This window comes from Pogoniulus pusillus, chromosome 9, assembly GCF_015220805.1.
Source record: "Pogoniulus pusillus isolate bPogPus1 chromosome 9, bPogPus1.pri, whole genome shotgun sequence".
NCBI classification, from domain to species: Eukaryota; Metazoa; Chordata; class Aves; order Piciformes; family Lybiidae; genus Pogoniulus; species Pogoniulus pusillus.
The window spans coordinates 14468283-14490261 of record NC_087272.1 but is presented as its reverse complement, the minus strand read 5'-3'; the positions used below and the strand labels follow the sequence as shown (position 1 = coordinate 14490261).

At 43.7% G+C, this 21979-nt stretch overlaps 2 protein-coding genes across 3 annotated transcripts; one reads left to right on the top strand and one right to left on the bottom strand.

Annotated features, from left to right (window-relative positions):
• Nucleotides 1-270: 270 nt before the first annotated feature.
• On the bottom strand, nt 271-6010 carry LEPROTL1 (leptin receptor overlapping transcript like 1). The gene is made up of 4 exons (XM_064148602.1): nt 5551-6010; nt 5065-5140; nt 3715-3901; nt 271-2702 (listed from the first exon to the last, which is right to left on the bottom strand). Exons 1-4 carry the CDS (start codon nt 5564-5566, stop codon nt 2586-2588), a joined length of 396 nt encoding a protein of 131 aa, XP_064004672.1. The 5' UTR covers nt 5567-6010; the 3' UTR covers nt 271-2585.
• A 43-nt stretch (nt 6011-6053) lies between these two features.
• Nucleotides 6054-14971, top strand: SARAF (store-operated calcium entry associated regulatory factor). 2 transcript variants are annotated; one of them, XM_064148595.1, is made up of 6 exons: nt 6054-6292; nt 6745-6920; nt 7647-8037; nt 12337-12442; nt 13764-13882; nt 14235-14971. In XM_064148595.1, exons 1-6 carry the CDS (start codon nt 6217-6219, stop codon nt 14258-14260), a joined length of 894 nt encoding a protein of 297 aa, XP_064004665.1. In that variant the 5' UTR covers nt 6054-6216; the 3' UTR covers nt 14261-14971. The 2 variants fall into 2 exon arrangements, with proteins under 2 accessions (XP_064004665.1, XP_064004664.1); XM_064148594.1 differs by having other exon boundaries at nt 6067-6292; nt 12334-12442.
• The last annotated feature ends 7008 nt before the right edge of the window (nt 14972-21979 follow it).

The window sequence follows — 21979 nt, the reverse complement described above, 5'->3', positions numbered from 1 at the left end:
TTTTTAATTAAAAGGATCAAGTTATAAATACATCAGAGGGTGAATTTTATTTCCTTCGTGTAAGTACCAACAAACCAGAATTCAAACTTCAAACAAACTGAAGATCAACAGGACCAGCAGAGCCAGCTCTGCAGCTAGGCACTTGTGAATGATCCAGCCTCTTTTTATGGAGTAATCCACGGTAAAGGACTCAAATAGTCACACTGAAAGGCTACTGAGCAATCTGGTGACACCCCTTCAACCACATTCAAGAAAGAAAAGAACAATTAATACTTTAAACAAAATACTCTTTTTTTATTAGAGTATTTTTGATCAAACAGACAAAACTCAAGATTGCTATTCAAAAATCACCGTTCAAAGTTTTTCCCCCCTCTGTAAGGATGGTAACGCTACCTCAGTGCATAATATAGGGAAGGATCATACCCCTCAAGTGATGTCGCTCAATTAAAGCGAGCGTATGCACACAATGTGCAAGCAAAAAAAGATAACATTGTAATGTAATTAACATACAAAACCTGCATTGTCAACGCATACAAAGTCAGCTCTATGACCAGTGATCCAGACAGCAGCATCACACGGAGAAGTAGGCTTAGCGGCACAGGAATACAAAACAAAACACAGTTCCTGACCAGAAAAAAGGAGTTGGTAGCAGATTCAGATTTGTACGAGCCCTACCCCTACACGTTCCTCCTTTACAAAAGATGCAGAAGACTCTAAATCTAGCCATTGGTTTGGAAGAGTTTCTGAAACATCCATTGTGCTGGGGATGGGAACAGAGAAGTTTCAGTCAGAAAAATGATGAAAACAACTGATTCTACAGCCTTCTTGCACCTCCGAATGTCACCATTGCAGCCAGGCCAGTAAAGTGCTAACTTACGTCTGAAGCACCATCTCCTATGAACTGGCTTCTGCACTAGGATCTTGGGGCCTCTACTGGCACAGATAAAACAGAGCTTATTTTATAGATTGGTCAGCATTAAAACTGTGTACACGTAGCTACAACCCTGCTGCCCCTAACTGCAGGTATTAGTTCCATGGAGCGTACCATGTAAGTAACTACCACTGCTATCAGACTTCAGTCAAGCCTTAGACATGTGCACACAAATACTACAGCCAGAATCTGCAATATTCATACTGCCCCACTGTTAAACAAAACCAAAACAATCATCATGTTTTAATTATGTACAGTAAGTTTCCTAGACTTTTGTTTAAAGAATTGAACAAAAATGTAGTTTACAAGTATGCTTGGTCAAATTTATCACTGCATATGGTACAATCAAAACTGGTTAACTGGCACTCAACAACTGTCTCATGACAGAATGTCCAATGGCAGACTTCTTCAAATAAAAAATCCAAACAATTGAGAGGTATGCAGAAAAGTTGTCTTAAATATTTGAAGCTACATGTGCAATCTTACGGAACACAAGCTACAGTTACAGCCAGAACATTAGATTTTACTAAAAGACAGTGCATAAGAACTTAGAAACAGTCAGTGAAATCAGTTCAGCCAATGACTTCCAAAATAGTCATGCCTCAGCTGCACTGGAGGGAGGGGAGAGGAAAAGGGGAATAATAAAAATCATTCTTAGGCAAGTTTAACACAAAGTTTTAATCTACATTTGAAAAGCTGTTTTATTATATATACTATGTATAAAATAAATTAAAAAGGGAAAGGAGGAGATAGCTTTGTATATGCTTCAAATTAACACAGACCAGTAGTTCCATACGTGAACTTTTTACCATCTTTGTGGTAAAAAGTTGACTTTAAAGTTCAAAACCATACAACATTTATAAATAGAAAGAGTTCAAAAGATAGGGTTTTGGTTTTTTAAATGGAATTTAAACATCATTCTCCTTTCCCCTACAATACACTTGGGTTTTCTATGTTGTAGCATCAGTACATTTACAGATTATTTGAATGTCACATCCACACAAGGACTGATAACACAGGTGAAAATGCTAGCTATGTTAAAATTTAGGACTTCTTCCAAATAACTGTACCTGCTCCTCAGCCTTCTCCTGAAATGAAGGCTATCAACATTCATTACCCAGTCTGAGGTATGGGCAGAAGAAAAAAACACAACTGGTACTCCCCACCCTGCCTTGCCTTTACTAAAATGTAGCAACGATCCAGTAATTGACAATGGTGGTGCAATCTCCTACCCCCATTCAGCCTGTAATCACTATATAAAAACTTGTTCTGAAACATACTATTAATGCTTAACTTAAAAGTAACAAAACAAAACCAAAAAACCCTCAACTTTAAAACTTCTTTGAAACCACGTTTAGATGGTCTTGTTCCAAATTTAAAGCTTCACATAAACACCTCACAGTATGACAGTTTTAAACCAAGAGAGCACCTAAAAACATATCATAGGTAAAAATAAAATCAGTCATCTCTCCACCCCATGAAAATGTAGAAACCCTGTCAGCAACAGCAGTACACTCAGAACGAACACGGTGAAAAGGAGTATCTAGAATGCTCAAGAGGCTTGCTATGCTACTTCTCTTTATTGCCCATTCTCTCATTTGTATGGATGGCCACTGCATGACAAAATGCCTGTGATAGTTCTCTTACTTTGCTTTCACCACTGCTGCCAGCTGAAGTCGTCATTGCTGCCAAAGACCAAGAAAAATCCTAGGATTGTGGCAAAGATGACTGTATTCCCCGTAAGAACGAGTGCACATGCGCCCCAGTAAATCTGTGAATGAGGAGAATTAAATTAGACATGTTTTGAACCCAACACCAATGAGACAAAAGCTAACATGCTAATGTCACATTCTAGACAAATTTCAGCAACAGGTCCACGATGCAAGAAGGTAGTATTTAATTACTTGTGGATACACTAAGAAGGTTGGGTTTGCCCCCTAAAAATCAACAGGTGAGTTAGTGAAGCAGCACTGCAAGCTTCTTCTGGCCACATGCAAAGTGACAGCTAGCAAGCATTGCTGTTTTGCTGTAACATCCAAAATCAGTAAAGTACAGATAGGTAACGCCATCAAACACATCTGCAGCCCAGATGTACTTGCTGTGGTTTTTAAACCAACATTTAAAGACTGAGATGTTCAATATGCCAGCAGATAACCCAGTAACACAAAAGGAGATGGCTGTTTTCCAAGGAGAGCAAGTAGTTTAGTCAAATGGTGCAAGGCATTCAGACTGACTGTCTTGAGCTGCTCTCACCAAAAGAGATTGTAAGAAAGTGCACTTTTTTTTCCACTTTGCAGTGCTCTCTGAAATTCACACAAACTTTTGAAGGATTTCAGTAAAAAGCTATATAGCAGGAAAGACTTCATTTACAGAAAAACACCAATATTGTTTACAGTGAGTGCAAAAAGCATTGTTTATTCATGTTTCTTTAGCCTGACTATTCCAGAAATTGCCTTCAAGGTGTTCTATGCAGTTTTGGTTTTGGTTACATGCCTGTTATGTTTCCACACTATTTTCTATCTAATTTTCTTTGTACCTCATATAGGCTGTTAGGGTTTATTCCATAACCTGTGAAGCAATTGGCAATTACAACACTCTGCCACACTTTTGTTTCTAATATTCTCTTGTCAAAAGAACTCTTATCCTGTTCCCATTTCAAGCATCCTAAATACCTATTTAGAAGAGATGCTTAGTGCATGAGAACATTACCTTCAGTAAAAAAAAAGTGAAGAACAAAAATTGCTAGGAAAATATTAAAAATCATAGATTAAAATATTACTAACCAGTTGTGCTCTTGCAAACACTATCGGTAGCCCAAATGCTGAGACAACAATGCCTGTTGTAAGAAATATTGCTAGCTCCTTGCAGGCATTACTTGTAGCATCTGTGTCATCTACTAATCTTCTTGCTATGCAGTACGGGATAGGAGAAAGAATGTAAAAAAACAGAACAAACAGTGGCCAGTACTGGCTGAAAAAGAAAGAAGAAAAGTTAAATTTACTTGATTTAATTCCTGTTCCCCCTGAAATCAACGCAAAGCGTTTTAGCCATCCAGCAAACATTCAGGAAAGACAGACACTGGCCCAAAGAGAGCAAATCCTTCACTTTGAAACAAGCTGACCCTAATCCAACAGATCAGACTTGTGAGCAGCTTCAGCTGACCTCAATGGCAGCAGCAAAGAGTGTGATAACAAGATACTCACACAGCAAGATTTCACTACGCAAATCTTTGGGACATGGAGGGTTTTTTGGTTGTTTGGTTTTCTCTGTGTTTTTTGCTTGGTTGGGGCAGGGTGGGAGAGGTTTATTTGTTTCCCAGGTTTTTGTTGGTTACATTCAGACAAAATTTATGGCATCGTATTTGGTAACATTTTGTTGCATGCAGCTTGCCAGACTAGATTTGAGGCACTGTTTCAGTAAAACTTAATTGCATTATTTAGAAAGTGAAGGCATAATCATCTTATTTTTCTACTGAAAGAAAACTGGCATAAGAAAGTCATATATGTAGAGAACTGCAGTTCACAACCACCAACAGGACTATTCACAGGATATTTGCTATTCATTTAACATTAAGTAAGCCCATTTGCAAGATTTTTTTGAAAGTAAGCATTTGCTTTCAACAGGTCAAAAACACAAGCCTAACTTTCTGAATTTCTGGTCTGCCACTCCCAGAAACCAAGACACAGAAATCAACAGATGGAAAGGACAGATGGCAGCTGCAATTATTCCACATACTACACTACCAAGTATGGTACACAGCCAGGAGTCCACCTAATAGTCACCAACAGTCCAGCTAACACTAAGTAGCCTGAGAAAATGCCAACCCTTCCACAATAATGCACACCTGATGTCAACTTCAGGAGATGTTATCTGTTTATCAGCTACAGCGGGACAATACTGCTGATATTAGAGCTGTGCATACTTTAGTGGTCTCAAGCCAGGCTTAGCTCTTACTGCCTTCAGTTTTACGGTGAGTTAATTTCTGGATGTTCTTTATACCAACGTCAATCTGTTAAATCAAAAACCAACCAACACAAACTCTTACACACTTATTGATCCGTAATTATGTAAGCCAAACTACTGTAGAATTACAGACACGAAAAACAAAATAGTAGGAAGAAAGTGCACGTTACTTGTATTGGGGAAGGGCACATCCAAGCATCAAGAACATCAGTCCGACTGCTCCCCCGAAGGACAGGCTAATGAGGGCTACAATGAGAACACAAACCGACAGCAGATGAAACTGCATGAAACACCTACCGCAGCAGCCCTGCAATAGCAGCACCCAGGCTGGGGCTTTCCCCTCATCGAGACAGAACCACAGTCCTGCTCGGGTCCGGGGGCTACAGGACGGGCAGCCCTTCAGAAAACATAGCTCTCCCGCAGCAGCCACGGACTCCCGGAAGAGCGGTGCTCGCCAGTTCCCGCGGCGGCTGCCATGACGCCTCCCCCGAGGTGGGCTGAACAGTCCCTTCCTCCCCGCTCCCTACCAGCGTTACCCGCGCACACAGGGACCACTGGGCCTCCCAACACCGCCACCTCGCCTGGCACGGCGCGGCGCACCAGAGGCAAGAACGCTGCCGCGCAGGACAGCCGCTGCACCCAGCCCCTCCGCTCACCTTTGATGCCAGCCATGGCGCCTCCCGTCCCGCCGGCCGCGCAGCCCCAGCGGATCGCGCCGGGAAGCGGAAGCGGCGGCGGCAGGAGCCGCTTCCGGGGGGGCAGCGCGCGGGCGCCGAGCGCGACGCGAGGCTGTCCCCGCCCACTCCGGCCACGTGACACTTGCGGCGAACGCTCCGCCCCCAGCTCGGGGCGCGGGAAGGTGCCGCGGCCGCTCAGAGACGAACGCTCGCAGCCCGGCCCGGGAAGGTGCCGCGGCCGCTCAGAGACGAACGCTCGCAGCCCGGCCCGGGAAGGTGCCGCGGCCGCTCAGAGACGAACGCTCGCAGCCCGGCCCGGGAAGGTGCCGCGGCCGCTCAGAGACGAACGCTCGCAGCCCGGCCCGGGAAGGTGCCGCGGCCGCTCAGAGACAGATGCTCGCACCCCGGCCCGGGGCGCGGGAAGGTGCTGCGGCCGCTCAGAGACAGATGCTCGCACCCCGGCCCGGGAAGGTGTCGCGGCCGCTCAGAGACAGATGCTCGCACCCCTCGGGCGCCCTATCCCGTAACTCTGACAGCCGCGGCCCGCACCAGGCTTTTTCCCTGCAGGCCCCGCCCTTTCCGGTGCGATTAGCCAATGAGCGGTGCCCTGCCGCGCTCGGGGAGGTGACTCAGCTCGGGGCCGTCATGGCGGGTGTTGTGCCTGTGCTGCTGCCGCTCCTGCTCGCCGCCGCGGGCCCTGCGCTGTGCTGGGATCAGCCGGGTGAGATCCGCAGGGCTGAGGCTGTGTCTCTGTGCGGTCCTCGCGCCTGAAGGAGCCTCGAGCCCTCGGCTGACCCTTCCGCCGCTCCCGTCACCGCGGCGGCAGGAGGGAAGTGCGGCGCCGCTGCGTTAGCGGCGGCCTGGCTGTGCCGTGGCCTGGCTGTGCCGTGGCCTGCGCCAGAGGGGGGTTTGGTTTGGGCTCTTTTTCAGTCGGGTTGTACCGCAGTAACAATCCCACTGTGTGGTCAGAAGGGGTTGTGCGCTCTGAGAGGGAATAACACGGATCCTTCTCGAGGGAAGTGGGGGGGGGACTCGCTCGTCTGATGTTTCCTGGAGCTTCCCCCCTTGAAGGAGCGCGCTATTGGGGGTTGCCGCCTTTTCCTAAGGAAGGTCCCTGTGGCAAAAGGGAAAACGCGTCTGCGCCAGCACTGACCTTCATGCTACCTGTTTCAGGGAGGCTTCTGCTGAGGGACGTACAGGCGCTTACTCTCCACAGAGGTCAGTACACAACATCTCGGCGAACAGCTGCGGTCCCTCAGTTACAGTGCACAGGAGGCACTGCTGGATGTTCCCATGTCCCTGAGGTTGTTCAGTGTTACAACAAAGGCTGGGATGGCTATGATGTGCAGGTAACTGCTTAAAACTTGTTCAGCGTTTAATTTTCTCTCAGACTTGGTAACTTCTGAAGGGTAAAACAGCAATGAGCTAGGGTGTTAATTCGGTTTGCATTTTGTTTTCTTTTTGCATGGTTTAACCCCCTTCAGCAATTAAATACCACAGAGGCAGTTGCTTACTCCCCTGCAATGGGATTGGGAGAGAATCAACAGAAAACAAAAGCTCACGGGTTGAGAGAAAGAAAGATGATATAATAGGACAGAAAAGGAAGAGAAAGAAATCACAGTCATAAGAGAATACACAAAACAAGTGATGCACAGCACAGTTGATCACCACCTACTGCTAATACTACTGCCATCCAGTTTACATGGGACTCGTATTAAGTAACTAATGGTTACACAGGGTACAGGTTATTTGTAGACCATTCTCGTACCTAAAAAAAGGATACTTGAAACCTGATCAGTGAAAAAAAATAAAGTCTTCCACAGTAGTAAGTCTTTTGCATTCTGAAAGATTAGTTTATTGGGGTTTTTTTAAGTTTTAAGATTTTTAGAAGCATTCTTGGTTAGCTTAAATTTCTAGTCCTCTTCAAAATAAGAGCGCTCAGAAATGTCTTAGTGCGTGGCATTTTAGATGATTTGTTAGCAATTGCAGCTTTATTTCAGAGCATATGTGGGGGAGGCAGGTCTTTTGATCTCTGGCCTGGGAGGATTTACTTTCTATTGTGTTTATTTTTTCAGTGGCAGTGTAAAGCAGACTTGGAAAGTACGTACCGTTTTGGACAAATCGAAGTGAACTGTGAAGGCTATGATTATCCAGATGATCCTTACATCTTAAGAGGCTCCTGCAGTTTGCTCTTCAGGCTAGAGCTGACTGAGGAAGGTGAAAGGAAAGTGAAGAACTCTGGAAGCTTTGGCTCTAACTACTACCAGCCGAGGAAGGATTCTTCTGATTCTGTTGGTGGAGCAATCATAATAATTGTTCTTCTGGTTCTTGCTTTTGGAGCATACAAGCTCTTCCTCAGTAGTGAGCAGCCACAGCAGAGTTTTGGTGACAGTGGTGGATTCACGAGGCCTTCCTGGCAGAGTCAGCAGGCACCTCCTCCTCCTGGTTTTAAGAACAGCTTCACAGGTAGGGCTCTAAGCCGTTTATTTGAAAAGAGGAAGCAGGGTGGTACTATGGGTATGGACTTAAAACCAGAGCATTGGCAGTTGATTGCTGAATTGGTTGCAGAGCCTGCAGCCAGCTTTGCATTCTGATCTTTGCTCAAAAGTGGAAGTAAGAACTCGGTTTCCCACAGGCTTTCAGAGCAGGTTGTGCAGCAAGCTGCACTTTGATCCTTTGAAAATGTCTCTTCCCATGATCTGCACATGTTGTCATACTCTGGGAAATAGGAGGATTGTGGCAGGGAAGAATAATTCTCTTAAGTGATTGGGAGAAGAGAGTATTCTCACATAGGCAGATGCGCTTTGAAACTTTACAGAAGTGTCTTTAAGCTGTTGGCCTACCTGACCTCTGGGTCTATTCACAAAAGTTGATGGAGTTGAGTATCATGTGTCAATCTTCTGTTTAATAAGTGCTTCAGTGTCGTTTCAGTGATTGAAAGATTTGGTTCCCAGAGCAGAGAACAGTGTCCATGAACTATAATTAGTGCTGTAGTGCCTGCATCTCATGTAGTACCTTTCTTCTGAAATTGGGTATTTCAGAACAGTGACAAGGCTGCTGATAGGAAGAGATGCACTTTTTATTTTATTTTTTTTCAGAAAACTGATGACTTTTGCCACTGAATGAATGGTCAGCCCTTAATGTGTTAGAGAGATAAACCTGGTTCATCTGGTGTCTGACCAGCTCATTTAACCCTCTGGACATATGAGATGCTCGCAGCCCTAGAGCTCAAATTATGTTCTGTCAAGTTGCATGGGGTTTTTGGTTTTGCTCCTGAGATAAAGGATTCTGTCAAGTGAACAAACAGCAAAGATTAATTACATTTACTTAAAGGCATGTATTTCAGTAATGCTTGCTAGTGTTCTCTTCCGTGTTGGCTCAAGTCTCTTGGCCAACAGAGGGTGCCAGTATAATTCTTTCATATGCTCTTGTGCCAGGGCATGTGCAGTAGAAGCTTTCCTATGTGTCTGCAGCAGAAATTTGAAGGGTTTCTGCTCTGTTACTGATGGCTTTGGAAACTGATTTCCACGTAGTTATCTTAGACTTCAGCCAGTCTTGTCTATGTTGTATGTGTATCCATGATCTTGTGTGAGTCACTGGCATTCTTGTAGTATCTACTAAGAGCCCTGGTCGTAAAACAGGGCTCTGTCATACTGGGCAGAGGTGAAACAAAGGAAAGAGTTACTTTCTTCTGTCCTGTTCCTTATCAATTAATTGCACCAATGCATTTGTTATGCCTGAGAACTCCGAGGAAAGCAGTCACTCTTGTCTTGAAAAAGGACAAGAAGGAGGACCCAGGTAACCATGGACTAGTCAGCATCATCACTGGAAAGGTGATGGAACAACTTATCATTGGTGCTGTCTCAAGGATAAGAGGGGCTTTAGGAGCAGTCATCATGGTTTTATGGGGGGAAATTAATGTTTGACCAATTTGATAGCCCTTTATGAGGACATAACCAGGTGGATAGAAGATGGTAGAACAGTAAATGAGGTTTATCTTGATTTTGGTAAAGTAATTGACTCTGTCTCTCACAGCTACACTGAGAAAGTGTGGTCTAAATGATCAGGTAGTGAGGTGGATTGTGTGCGGGTTGAAGGGAAGTCGGAGTTGTGGCCAATATGACAGAGTCTATCTGGAGGCCTGTATCTGGTGGGAGTCCCTCATAGGTCAGTACTGGTACCAGTACTATTCAGTATATTTATCAACCTGGCTGAGGCAACAGAGTCAGCAAGTTTGCTGACTGGGAGGAGTGGCTGACACATCTGAAGGCTGTGCTGCGGTTCAGCAGCACCTAGACAGGCTGGAAAGTTGGGTGGGGAGAAATTTTGTTAAATACAGCAATAGCAAGTGTGGAGTCTTGCATGTAAGAGAGAACAACCTTATGGAACAGTGTAGGTTCGGGACTGACCTGTTGGACAACGGCGTAGAGGAGAGAGATCTGGGGGGTCCAACGTGCTCTTGTGGCCGAGAAGGCAAATGGAGTCCTGGAGTTTGTCAGAAGAGATGTGGTTAGTAGATCGAGAGACGTTCTCCTCCTTCTTCTATCTGCCCTGATGAGGCCTTATCTGGAATATTATGTCTAGTTCTGGGCCACTCTGTTCAAGAAAGTCCTCAGAGAACTGCTTGAAAGAGTGCAGCTCAGAGCCACAAAGTTGCCTGAGGGAGAGGAACATCTGCCTTATGAGGAAAGGCTGAGGGAGCTGGGTTGCTTTAGCTTGGAGGAGACTGAGAGCTGGCCTTATTGTTTATAAATATGTAAAGAGCAAGTGTCAGGAGAATGGAGCTAGGCTCTGCTCAGTGGTGCCCAGTGATAGGATAAGAGGCAATAGGTGCAAACTGGAGCAGAGGAAGTTCTGCCTAAACACAGGGAAAAACTTTTTCACTGTGAGGGTGACAGAGCCCTAGAACAGGCTGCCTAGAGGGGTTGTGGAGTCTTTCTAGGAAGAGATTCAAAACCCACCTGGACATGTTCCTGCGTGTCCTACTGTAGGTGATCCTGCTGTGGCAGTGGAGTTGGACTCCATCTTTCTAGGTCCCATCCAACCCCTAACATTTTATGATTCTGTGATTGTGGGAGTCTGAAATCTAGCAAGGGCAGGACCTTGAAAAATCCATTTTCTTGATTATTACTGAAAATTGAGACACTTAGAACACACATTGGGAGATATAGAATGCATGATTTATGGCACAAGTGATTTCTCCTTACATTTCAAACAGAGCAAGGAGGAAAGACCTTCTGAATATGGGACCAGCCTAAAAATGTGAACTGTTATGGTACTTCATGCATTTAGTGTCTACCTTAAATTTTGGCAGGGGGGCAAAAGCACATTTCTTGAGTGTGTGTCTATGTGTGTCCACGTGTTCCAGGCATGTATTATAATGTCTTTGAGAATCTGGACAGTAATGAAAAGCAATGTCGTTCACTTATTGCTGTTAATGTTTAATTTGCCTCATTTTAAGTGCCCTTAGCATGCAGAATGTGTCCTGAGAAACTTGTTTAGCAAGCCTATCTTAATTAAATTCTACTTTTTCTTTGTTAGTGGCTTGACATGGCCCTTAATATTTACTCTAGATATTTCGACAAAAAATAACTTTTTTTTTCTGAGTCAACAATGAGCCATGGTGCTTTTGAACAAGTGAGTTGGTTCATTTTCTGTTCTAAATCAGCATAGTTTAATGGCTTTATATGATCCCAGTCAGACTTTATCTTTCTCCCAATCCACTCAAACATTGAATTTTAATTTGTAATTATTTGTTTGTTTGGGTTTTTTTTGTCCTCCATGACTCTTAGCAATCCACACCAGTTTGAAGACAAACTAGGCCCTGTAAAACTTTTACATCCAAAATCTTTAGTCTGCTTGTTTAGGTCAGTGTACTTCAGGGTGATCCTAATACTACTTTCAGACCCTGCCTTTTACACTTCCCTGTGTAACACACAGATTGAGTTTATTCTTGTTTTTCTCTGGACCAGCAAATGATTCTGCTTTGGGTTTGCATTTTCTCTCTATTTCTGACTAGAAGACATCTGCTTCTGAGTCAGAACCTCGTGTTAGGCAGGTCACATGTGAAAAGTCTTTTACTCTGGGGCCTTCCCCCACGATCCACTCCATATGACTGCAATTTCATCAAGGTATTTGTCAAGCTTGGTGACACATGCATAATAAAAACTTTGCAATGTGATTGCAGTTAGCATGTCTTTTGATAACAAATGCCAGACTGGGATTAGGAGAAACAATACAAAGTAATGTTGGCCGTTAGCTGAGCCATTGTTACTCAAAACAGTGCAGCTGTTTTGAGTGGGGTTAGAAGCTCTGTGTCTTAGCGCTTAGTTCACTGTTTGGTCTTACCTACTTGATTTCTCTTCTGCATCTGCTTCTGGCTTGTTGTGACCTTGAGCAGATTGTTCTTCATTTTATTTTCAACGTTTAACCTAATTCATCTGTTTATAAATATGCAGACAGGGACTGTCACGTGTTGCAACTATCAGGGCTGTGAGATTGAGTGGAAGCTAAATTTTAGCATAAAGCTCTTTACATTAGTGTTCATACCTGTGTGTTTTCCTGCTTTCTGAGCTGAGGCCCTTCAAGTTAAGTTTGATCAGCAATCTGCTGAAATCAGAGGGAGTTTGTCCTCCATCTTACTCTACCTTTAATTAGAGGAGAGTCTTGTTGCAACAGCTGGCCTGACGATTAGCTATGGTTTAGGTGCTCCAAAACCACCACAAGGTGCCACTAACTGATACGTTTTGCCTTTTGTTTAAGAAGGTAACGGCTTTGGGACTCACTCCAGCTATGGAACCAGTTCAGGACCAGGATTTTGGACTGGATTAGGAGCAGGAGGCTTGCTGGGCTACTTGGCTGGCAGTCACAGGTAAACTATTCAATCAGGTTTTAAGTATTTAAGCTTTCAGGAGATATACCATATAACGTTTACATGATTACTAAAATGTGATGCCTGTGTTGTTCAAGCTTTAAAACCATACTTGTAGAATACTTTTGAGGAAGCGTCTCCTAAAGTCGGCATGTGTGTGCCACAGCTGTTCTGTGACAGTGTGGTCAGATTAAACAGCCCTTAATCAACAGACTCCTAATGGCCCATGCATGGAATTCCGAGAGGCGTGGTTTTCCAGAGGACTTGTAGGTCATATGTAAGTTCTGTTTTGGAAGAACACCACAAACAGCATTCAAAAGCAGTTTCAGTGCTGGAGTAAACATCCGCTGGTCATATTAGCTAAACGCTTTAAAACATTTCAAGTGCAACATTTTTAGGTAAACAGTTTAAAGGGAGCAATTATTTCTATTTTAGACTTCATTGGAGTAAAAATTGTGGCTCTTGCAGGAAATCTTCAGAGCCCAAGCAGTTTTCTCTATTTATCAGTTAAGTGCATTTGCATCGAGTCTAATCCTGTAGGAATGCAGCAATGTAATGGATGAAGTGTGACCACATACATGTTTTTATATTGAAAGTTTGGGAGTAAGCTCATATGGACAAGAGTGTGTTAAAGCATCTTCCTCTGTTATAGAGGGGTTTTTGGTAAATGACAGAAGCCTTGTTGCCTGTTTATTGAGGAAGTAAAAACTTGGGGTGTAAGAGAGTTTCTAGAGCACCCAATGTTTTTAAACAGTTTTGGTCCACTGTTTTACTTTTCTGCTAGTTGTTTTAAATATGTGCCAGAAAATGCTGGTGTTGGAAAGTGAGATAGCTATTTGGAAATTTCAACAGGAGGAGATTCCATATCCATAGAAACAAGTAATTTAAATCAGTGAGTCACAGGTCATGATTTATTAGTCTTACTGATAAAACCTTTTCAGAATAGTTAACAGAGAGATGTTTTATTTCATATTGCATGACCAGAGTATAGATGTTACCAAAATGCATTTAAAATTCAGATGTCAAATCTGCTTTCTTGTCTGTCAGAATCTAAGATTAAAATGTCCTCATCTGCAGTTGTTGAATTGCTTATCCTGAAGAATGAGGTTTAATTTCTGTTTGAAAGCCTACGGATGTTATTTTGACAATATTGGTTAATTTTGCTCTCAGTGTGCTAATTGTATTAACTGTGGAGACATCCAGTTTTGAAACAACTGCTTGCATACATTTTTTCCCTCGGAGATCCAGTCTCCTTGTTTGGAAGGGTAACTTATTTTTTTATAAGGTCACTAATGAAGCCTCTCTTCTGCTCTGTCATCAGAGCACAGCCGCGTTCCCCATATTATGACATGTGGACCCATCCCACAGCTGCACCTCCAATGAATGGGCCAGCAAACAATTCAACTCAAGACAGCAGTTCAGGAACAAGAACTGCTTCTGGTAAGGCAAAACAAATTTTAATCTCCTGAAGCTTAAGAGACTCTGACCTGTCAAAAATGCACAGGTGTTAGCTGAGGTTCCACAAGCAGTCGTTGATTTGTTTTACCAACTGGTACAGATGGTCATGTAACAGTGTCCCTTATTTCTGTTCTCTGTGAAGCTTATTTGTAGAAAGCAGGTTGTCTAATTCTAGAAAAATATCATACTTTTCAGGCCATTCAGCCCACAGTTGCTTGCTGTTCTACTTCATGTGAACGTTTAACTCCTTGCTTGCCACTTTTTGCCTTTCTAGAACTAGACAGCCCAGTGGAAAGGCTGTAGTGAAGATGACACTATGTTTTTTATTTTGCAGGCTTTGGGGGCACAAAACGAAGATGAAATCCTTGATGTTGTTACCTTTGAGTGATTAAACTAAATCTTCCTGGTTACTAGTACATTTTTTTTATTAGTAGCAGGCTTCAGAAATTAATATGAGAAATGAAGGACTAGGCAAAGAATTCATCTTTTTCCCTGTGGAAATGTGGACTCTAGGGTATCACAGGTGCTGGAACATCCGCTTTTTCAAAACAACAACTTCTCCTAAAATACAAAATGCTCACCCAAGTCAAGAAGTTAGTGATGTTACAGTGCATATATATCTGTCTGTAACTAAGGATTTGTGGTAATGGTAGCCTTACCTGATTTTCAAAACCAGTAGTTTGTTCATCTTCTGGCTTCAATTTCACTTAATCCAGAATTTCAGAATTTTTTGTTTTTTCTTGGAATTCCAGCATCTGAAAGGCCTAGTGTATAATCCACATGTTATCTAAAGGGTGCTGCTCTTTGAAGCTACCTTAGTCTTTGTGAAATTCATCCAAATGCTACTGTAAGTGCAGTCAGATGCTCAGATTAGTGTTCCGTCGTGGAAAAGAGCAGTAGTAGAGAGGCTAACGTTAATATAATGTTTGTGTTTGTTCTGTGTGACTATTGGAGACAAAATTTGCAGACTGAAGATTCTATGGTTTAGGGTTTATCCAAGTGGCTGGACAAACCTGAGGAGTTTGTTTATAAATTATTTGAAAACTAATAAATAAGCTGAGAAAGAGGCAAGATGGTCCTTCCCAGTCTCTGCTCACACTGAACATCCAGACTTTTTGCTTTGCGGTGGACGTTAGCAATTCTGTGGAAAACTTGTGATATGAACAGTCTGTGCTACCATATAATCTGTTCAGAACGCGGTAAGCCGATGATGCTCATTGCAAAAGGGAAGGGAGCATTCTCAGGCCAAAGCTGATGATATCTCTGGATCTTAACGGGCCTTGAGACTAAGCAAAGAAAGGAGATTGAGTGTCTAATGGGATGTAAACTTTCCCAAATGTTCTTCTTAAAAACAAAGAGCTGTCAAAGAATGGGAGACGTTGCTTTGTTGTGTGATGGTATTTGGGCTTTGAGAAGTGACATACAGTTCTTCTGTGATTGACTGTGCCCTGGGGGAGGCATTGATGAACAAACCCAAAAATTTCTCAGAAGTGGGGAGGGAGGAGAAGACTGAATAGTGGGCTGCTTGACCCACCAGGTCTTCTTCAGAGACCATTCTAATACAGCTTAGAACTGTGTGGGCACACAGCTTTTCTATGTTGGCTGCAGTCTGGGAAGCATTGCTTTTGTCCTTCTGGAAATAACTGTGCCTGGGAGTTGATGTGAACTATTAACTGCAAAAGCCAAGCACTATTTTGCTGGTACAACGTGCATCTCCACACGGAGATTTAGCAGGTATGGTTAGTCTAGGAGAGCGACTTCAGCATTACTCATCAAAAAGCAACTGTGTACATTCATGAGTGTAGAAATAATTGGCTCAAATGGTAATGCCTGAGCTCGTTGTCTAGCTTCAGCAAGAAAAAACCAAAGCCAAACAAAATAAAAATCTGTAAGATTATGGAGCAGATTCTCCTGGAGGCACTACTGAGACAGAAGAACAGTGAAGAGGTGATTGGGTACTATCAGCATGGCTTCACTAAGGGCAAATCCTGCCTGACAAACCTGGTGGCCTTCTATGAACAGGTCACAACGTTAATAGATGAGGGGTGAGCAACTAATGTCATTTACCTGGACCTGAGCAAAGCCTTTGACACTATCCTGCAGCATATTATGGTTTCCAAGCTGGTGAAACATGGGTTTGATGGGTGAACCATGAGATGGATAAAGAACTGGTTTGATGGCCACACCCAAAGAGTGGCTGTCTCAATGGCTCCATGTCCAAATGGAGGCCAGTGAAAAGCAGAGTCCCTCAGGGATCAGTCCTGGGACCAGTCTTGTTCAACATCTTTGTCAGTGACATGGACAGAGGCATTGAGTGCACCCTCAACAAGTTTGCTGATGACACCAAGCTGTGTGGTGCAGCAGACATGCTGAAGGGCAGGGATGCCATCCAGAGGGACCTGGACAGACTGGAGAGGTGGGCACAGGCAAACCTCATGAGGTTCAACAAGACCAAGTGTGAGGTCCTGCATCTGGATCGAGGCAATCCCAAGCACAAATCCAGGCTGGGCAGTGAGTGGCTGGAGAGCAACCTGGAGTAGAGGGACTTGGGGGTACTGGTAGATTAGAAGCTCAACATGAGCCAGCAGTGTGCACTTGCAGCCCAGAGGGCCAACCAGAGCCTGGGCTGCATCAGGAGAAATGTGGCCAGCAGGGCGAGGGAGGTGATTCTCCCCCTCTTCTCCGCTCTGGTGGGACCCCACTTGGAGTACTGCTTCCAGTTCTGGAGCCCCCATTACAAGAGGGATGTAGAGCTTCTGGAGCGAGTCCAGAGAAGGGCCACGAAGGTGATTAGAGAGCTGGAACACCTCTCCTGTGAGGACAGACTGAAAGAGCCGGGGCTGTTCAGTCTGGAAAAGAGGCTCCAAGGTGACCTTATTGTGGCCTTCTGGTATCTGAAGTGGGCCTACAGAAAAGCTGGGGAGGGACTTTTTAGGCTATCAGGGAGTGACAGGACTATGGGGAATGGAGCGAAGCTGGAGGTGGGCAGATTCAGGCTGGATGTGAGGAGGAAGTTGTTCAGCATGAGAGTGGTGAGAGCCTGGAATGGGTTGCCCAGGGAGGTGGTTGAGGCCCCATCCCTGGAGGTGTTTAAGGCCAGGCTGGATGAGGCTGTGGCCAGCCTGATCTAGGGTAGGGTGTCCCTGCCCATGGCAGGAGGATTGGAACTAGATGATCCTTGTGGTCCCTTCCAACCCTGACTGATTCTATGAGTAAAACCAACCAACCATACATACAAAAAAATCCCCCCCCGAAAATAGTGCCACACAAGTCTTTAAAAAGTCAATGACAGAAGCTATAGAAAACTGTAGAGCTTGTCCTGAGAATGGCTAATCGTGATAAAATTGGTAACTTGAGGATAAAGTAGTGATTTGCTGCTCAGAGCTGATAGATAACTGGGGGAAAATACCTTCATTAACGGGGTGTTCTGTCAACCTAGAAAGGAAAATGGCAAAGACCTTACTGTTGGTCTGTTAAAGTTTGAGGCAAAACATATGATAAATCTTTATATTTTTTTTAACAAATACAGAAAAACAATGGTTTTTAAATGTGGATTTTCTACTTGTGCTGTGGTATATTCAGATTAAAGCTTGCCATAGTTGATGCTCTCTTTGCCCACTAATTCCAGAACAATGAAACTGGATTTTTGCTAACTGAGTGTTCTGAAGCTGAAGTTGACTCTCATATTAGGATGTGTTGTGAAACATTTTAGACAATATTTTCATTTGTATTTATAGTTTATGTATGAAATATTATTTGATGCATAAACCTGATGAATTACCATAGTTTCTGAATCCCTGGGATGCTTTTACCTTTCTCTTTGGTAAAGCAAGGAAGTGAATAATGAGTATTTTTTTCTTTGGAGCACTGTTTGTTTTTCAGTGTTGGCTGTATTTCATCTCCACTCTCAGTTGGTGTAATAACATACTTTACCTCTGTGTCCTTTACGACACAGAGCTGGCAAGGTGAATATTGTTTAAATAAAATAAAGCAATACTGGGAATAAAGTTATTTTATTGATTGGATGTTCAGTAACAAAATACTGGACCATGTAAGGAAACAAAGGGTTTCACATCTGAGTGTGCAGAAAAACTCCATTATGTTGACATGCTCTTGGTTTTACTAGCTGAACCTTGCAAAAGAAGTTCTGATTGCTGCTGCTATTCATGGTTGTGGGTATGGCAGAATCCTGCCTGGGGACAGCAGCTGACAGACCTGCTTCTTGTACTGGCAGTGTGTCCTCACTGAACAGAGATGTGACCTGCAGAGAGAGACAGTTCAGCTTTTTGGCAGTAGTAAAGTAGGGTTAAATGAAGGCCTGCAGATTCAGATAGCAAAGTTTCCTTGTTCAAAGATCAAGAATGTTGGTAAAGCTCCAGAATAAAAAGAACCTGTGTAAGGCAGCTTTGAGCTCATACTTGTGAGAAACTTTGAGCTTCCTTCCTGAATGTCTGATCTCGAAGGTCTTAGACTTCCTCTTGTTCCTGGACAGGGTTTTGGCAGCAACTTCATAGTCGTGAGGCATATGTAAATGCTTAAACTGTTAAATGCTCTTGGAGGATAATTGCAGTTCTACTTGGCACTTGGAACGAGTTCTGTTCATACACTGACATGGTTTACATCCTCACACAAAGCTAAAGCTCATTACAGGAATGAAGCTCCTGGTTTTACAGCTGACTTCCCCTGAAGCATGTGATGAAAGAAAAGAGGCAGAGAGATATGCTTTCTCTAGGCCACTCTGTCTTGTGATTCATCTCTCAGGTCAGATCTTGGCCAGTTCTGCAGATTGTCATGCTATACAACTTGCTCTTTTCGATGGCTGCAAGAGGTGTGTTGAGACCTAGGAGCAAGGCAAGCTGGGATGTTCAGCTGTTTCGTTTGGTGTTTTCTTTAAACAAAAATCTTCCATATCATCAGTTTACATTACTAAGTTCCAGAAAAGAAATCAACCCAGGGGCCACAACTTCCCATACTAGGACTTGTTGCACAGATTGATTGCTGGAAAAAAGTTGCAAGCAATGCCTGCCTGCACAGCTGGAAATGTAGCACTTGTATGAAGGCTGTTGTCCACTTAGTACTGGTTACAAGTCTTGTATTGTTTTCCCTAGTTTATAAAGCAAACCGTTCTTTATAATTTCCAGAATTTGTCTGATTCTGGCACAGAAGTAGCTCAGCTGCCTCCAAAGTAAAGTATATGAGGGGAAAAAAAACGACAAAATGGATATTTGTTTTTTTAATCTCACAGGGATGCAGCCTGTGCTAAGAGTGCTATTGTCCTCTGCATACCGAAACCTCATCAGGTCCCTTGTTTGCCTCCCATAGCTATTGGAGCAGTGTAGGATTAACTGCTGCATGGGAGAGGCTCCGTGTGCCTTAGCATATTTTGGTGAAGCTTCCCTCTGCAGCCAGTTCTCTTGCTTTCTTAAGGCTGTATCTAACTAGAGTAGTTTGCACTCTCCAGCATCTCTGCTTCTATCGCAGCTGTGTTTTGCCAGCGCTATTGAAAATAATCACTAGGCTCCCTTTATGTAGCTTGTGTGTCTTATCTTCCACTGTCTTCTAGTTCTTTCTGTTTGGGCATGAGCAGAGAAGATTGAGATGAAGTCATGGGAGCAAACTGTCAGACTGTGAATTGACCTTTGTGGGCAGTATGTCTGTGGAAAGAACTTTTTTTTAGCCATCAGAGAAGCATTTTTGTCAAGGGTACAGTGATAGCAGCTGGTGGCTGAAGCAAAGTAACAATCGATGAACAGAGGCAGCATGGTAAAGACCTAAAAATGTTCTCTCTATCCTACTTTGGGAATGACTAAGGCTTGTATAATCAGGAAGGTGGCCTAGCATGTACTGGCTCAGCCACTCCACAGGCATGCCATTGCAAATCCTGTAGGTAGATGTATGTTTAAAGATATCAGATGCTTATGAAAATGCCACACTGCTACTGCCAAGTACAGGAAGAGGGTCTTGGCCCTACATCCGTGTTTCTTTCCTACTGCAGTGTATCTTGGAATGGACCCAGAAGGCCAGAAAGAGCAGCAAACAAGCATGATGAAGGAGAGCAAGTTTACACACGCACTACCGAAGCCAGGCTTTGCAGGTGGAGCCTTTGCCCCTGTCTGCTCACTCTTCTCACACAGCAGGAAACACTGGGCAACTAGTAGCAATTTATTAGGATTATTTTACTGGGCTTAAGAGTTGCATCATTCATCCCTAGAGAAGGTCAGTTATGCTTTAAGGACCATGTGAGCTGTAGTCCAATTCTGTCTTCCAACTATGCACTGTGAAGTTTGTTGGAGACAAATCACAGTATGCTTAAAGACCAGGTTCTCTGAGTTACCACACATGAATTTTTTTGTTTGTTTACTGGATTTACTTTGAGAGTTGGCCTTGAGATCGTAGCCCTGAGATCATGGCCTCTGTTACCCATCTTCTTAGGCCTCCTGTGCCCTTGTAATCTATGTGGGATTGTATTTATTGAGGTAGCCCTGGAATGGCCATCAATTCAAAATGTATTTTGCTGTTGCTGAGAAGTGAGAGTTATTAATCTCCCAGTCAAAGCCTTTTCATGTCATTTAGCAGCTGTCAATGCATCACATCTGATTTAAGGCATAGAAAACAATTATGGTTGCAGGGAAAAGAAAAGTGTAATTAATGTGGATAAAATGTTGAGGTGGAACAACCTTGCAGAGCTGATCTTCATGCTGGGAATACTTCATTAACATTCTTTTTCCAGGAGGAGGACAAGTACTTTATTGCTGTGGATTTGAATAATAGCACCAGTGCTTTCAACACCATTCCACCAGGAGTGGGAAATTTAGGACTGTAGCAGGTTTGCTATTTGATAAAGTCAGACCTGTTTGGGCTTTTTGATACACAGCTTGCAAAGAATTTGTGGCAGTAAGAAGTGAAATAGGTCAATGCAAAGATTCGTGTGGCTGTAGCATAGGCAGAAACAAACTGGCCTGTGCTGTTTCTGAAACTGTGGTTAAAATCAAGCTCAAAGTAGGCTGAAACAGCACAGAAAGTTTTTCCTTTTTTTGCTTTTCGATTCAAGATCCTGTTCAGCACAAATTGTCATCTGCTGCTGACACCTACTGTCAGCAGCGAAGTGTTCTTTTCCTTATGTAGGCAAATCCTGTGTCCTTATCCTGACTTAGAAAAACAGCCGGGCCTCTAGGGTCACAGCACAGTGTGATTCTCTCTGAGCAAGCTTGGTTGGTTAATTCTATGTGCTCTCCTTCATAATGGGTGGAAGGATTTGCTTCCTTTTTGACAAAAAGCTGGGGATTAGGCTGTAGCTAAGTGAATGTGTTTAAAGCTGAAGCACTGCAAACATAACTGATGAGAGGAGACTATGCTTGAATCAGGTAATCCTGTTTTACCCAAGATACTAACACAGTCCCTTCAACTGATGCAGCTGCTGAAGAGAAATTAAGGTTTGGACAGATAGTGACTTCTACATGGCAAAGCTGCTTTGGGCATAACAGAAACAGAACATGCTGCAGCAGCTGAGAGAGAAACATAATGCGAACGATTTCCAGCAGCGTTCGGTCTGAGAGGACATGGGGAGAGCAGAGTCCCAGACAGGAACTGGTGAATGTTTCCAGCCTGAACGTGCTACCGAGGCATCTGTTCCTCTCCAGTCTTTGTTTGCTCAAGCACCTGAGAGGCCTCCTGGAGCCAGGAGTGCTACCACTTAGCCTCAGCTTGGCAGACCTCCAAGCCAAGAGGCTGTAGGCGAGGGAAGATTGTATTTGATGACCTTTGGACAGCATGTCAGGAGAGGCCCAGAAAGACAGCTGAACTACAGGAATGTTTCGTGCTGTGGAATGACGAATGAAGTAAGGGAAGGAAAGGAAAGGCAAGGGCTCTGCTTCAGCAAAGAGACCTTTGAAAAGCAATGTAGGAGGCTCTGGTGAAGCCAGCTGACATACTGGAGGGTGTCCTGTGCTCTGTAGCTGCAGCAGCACACTAAAGGAGCTGCTTCCCTCACTCTGCGTGTGGCTTCTGAGAGGCTGTATGCATCCAGCTGCTGTCTCAGGCTCTCCCTGCTGTTCTGTTCTCTCAAATGTATGGCCTAAC

Coding starts and splice junctions, on each gene's coding strand:
- SARAF (XM_064148594.1), top strand. CDS start 6,217: ATGGCGGGTGTTGTGCCTGTGCTGCTGCCGCTCCTGCTCGCCGCCGCG. Junction 12,443..13,763: donor TACTTGGCTGGCAGTCACAG/GTAAACTATTCA, acceptor CTCTGTCATCAG/AGCACAGCCGCGTTCCCCAT. Junction 13,883..14,234: donor AGGAACAAGAACTGCTTCTG/GTAAGGCAAAAC, acceptor TTTATTTTGCAG/GCTTTGGGGGCACAAAACGA.
- LEPROTL1 (XM_064148602.1), bottom strand. Junction 3,902..5,064: donor TGTGCCCTTCCCCAATACAA/GTAACGTGCACT, acceptor TTTCTTTTTCAG/CCAGTACTGGCCACTGTTTG. Junction 2,703..3,714: donor TGTTTGCAAGAGCACAACTG/GTTAGTAATATT, acceptor CCTCATTCACAG/ATTTACTGGGGCGCATGTGC.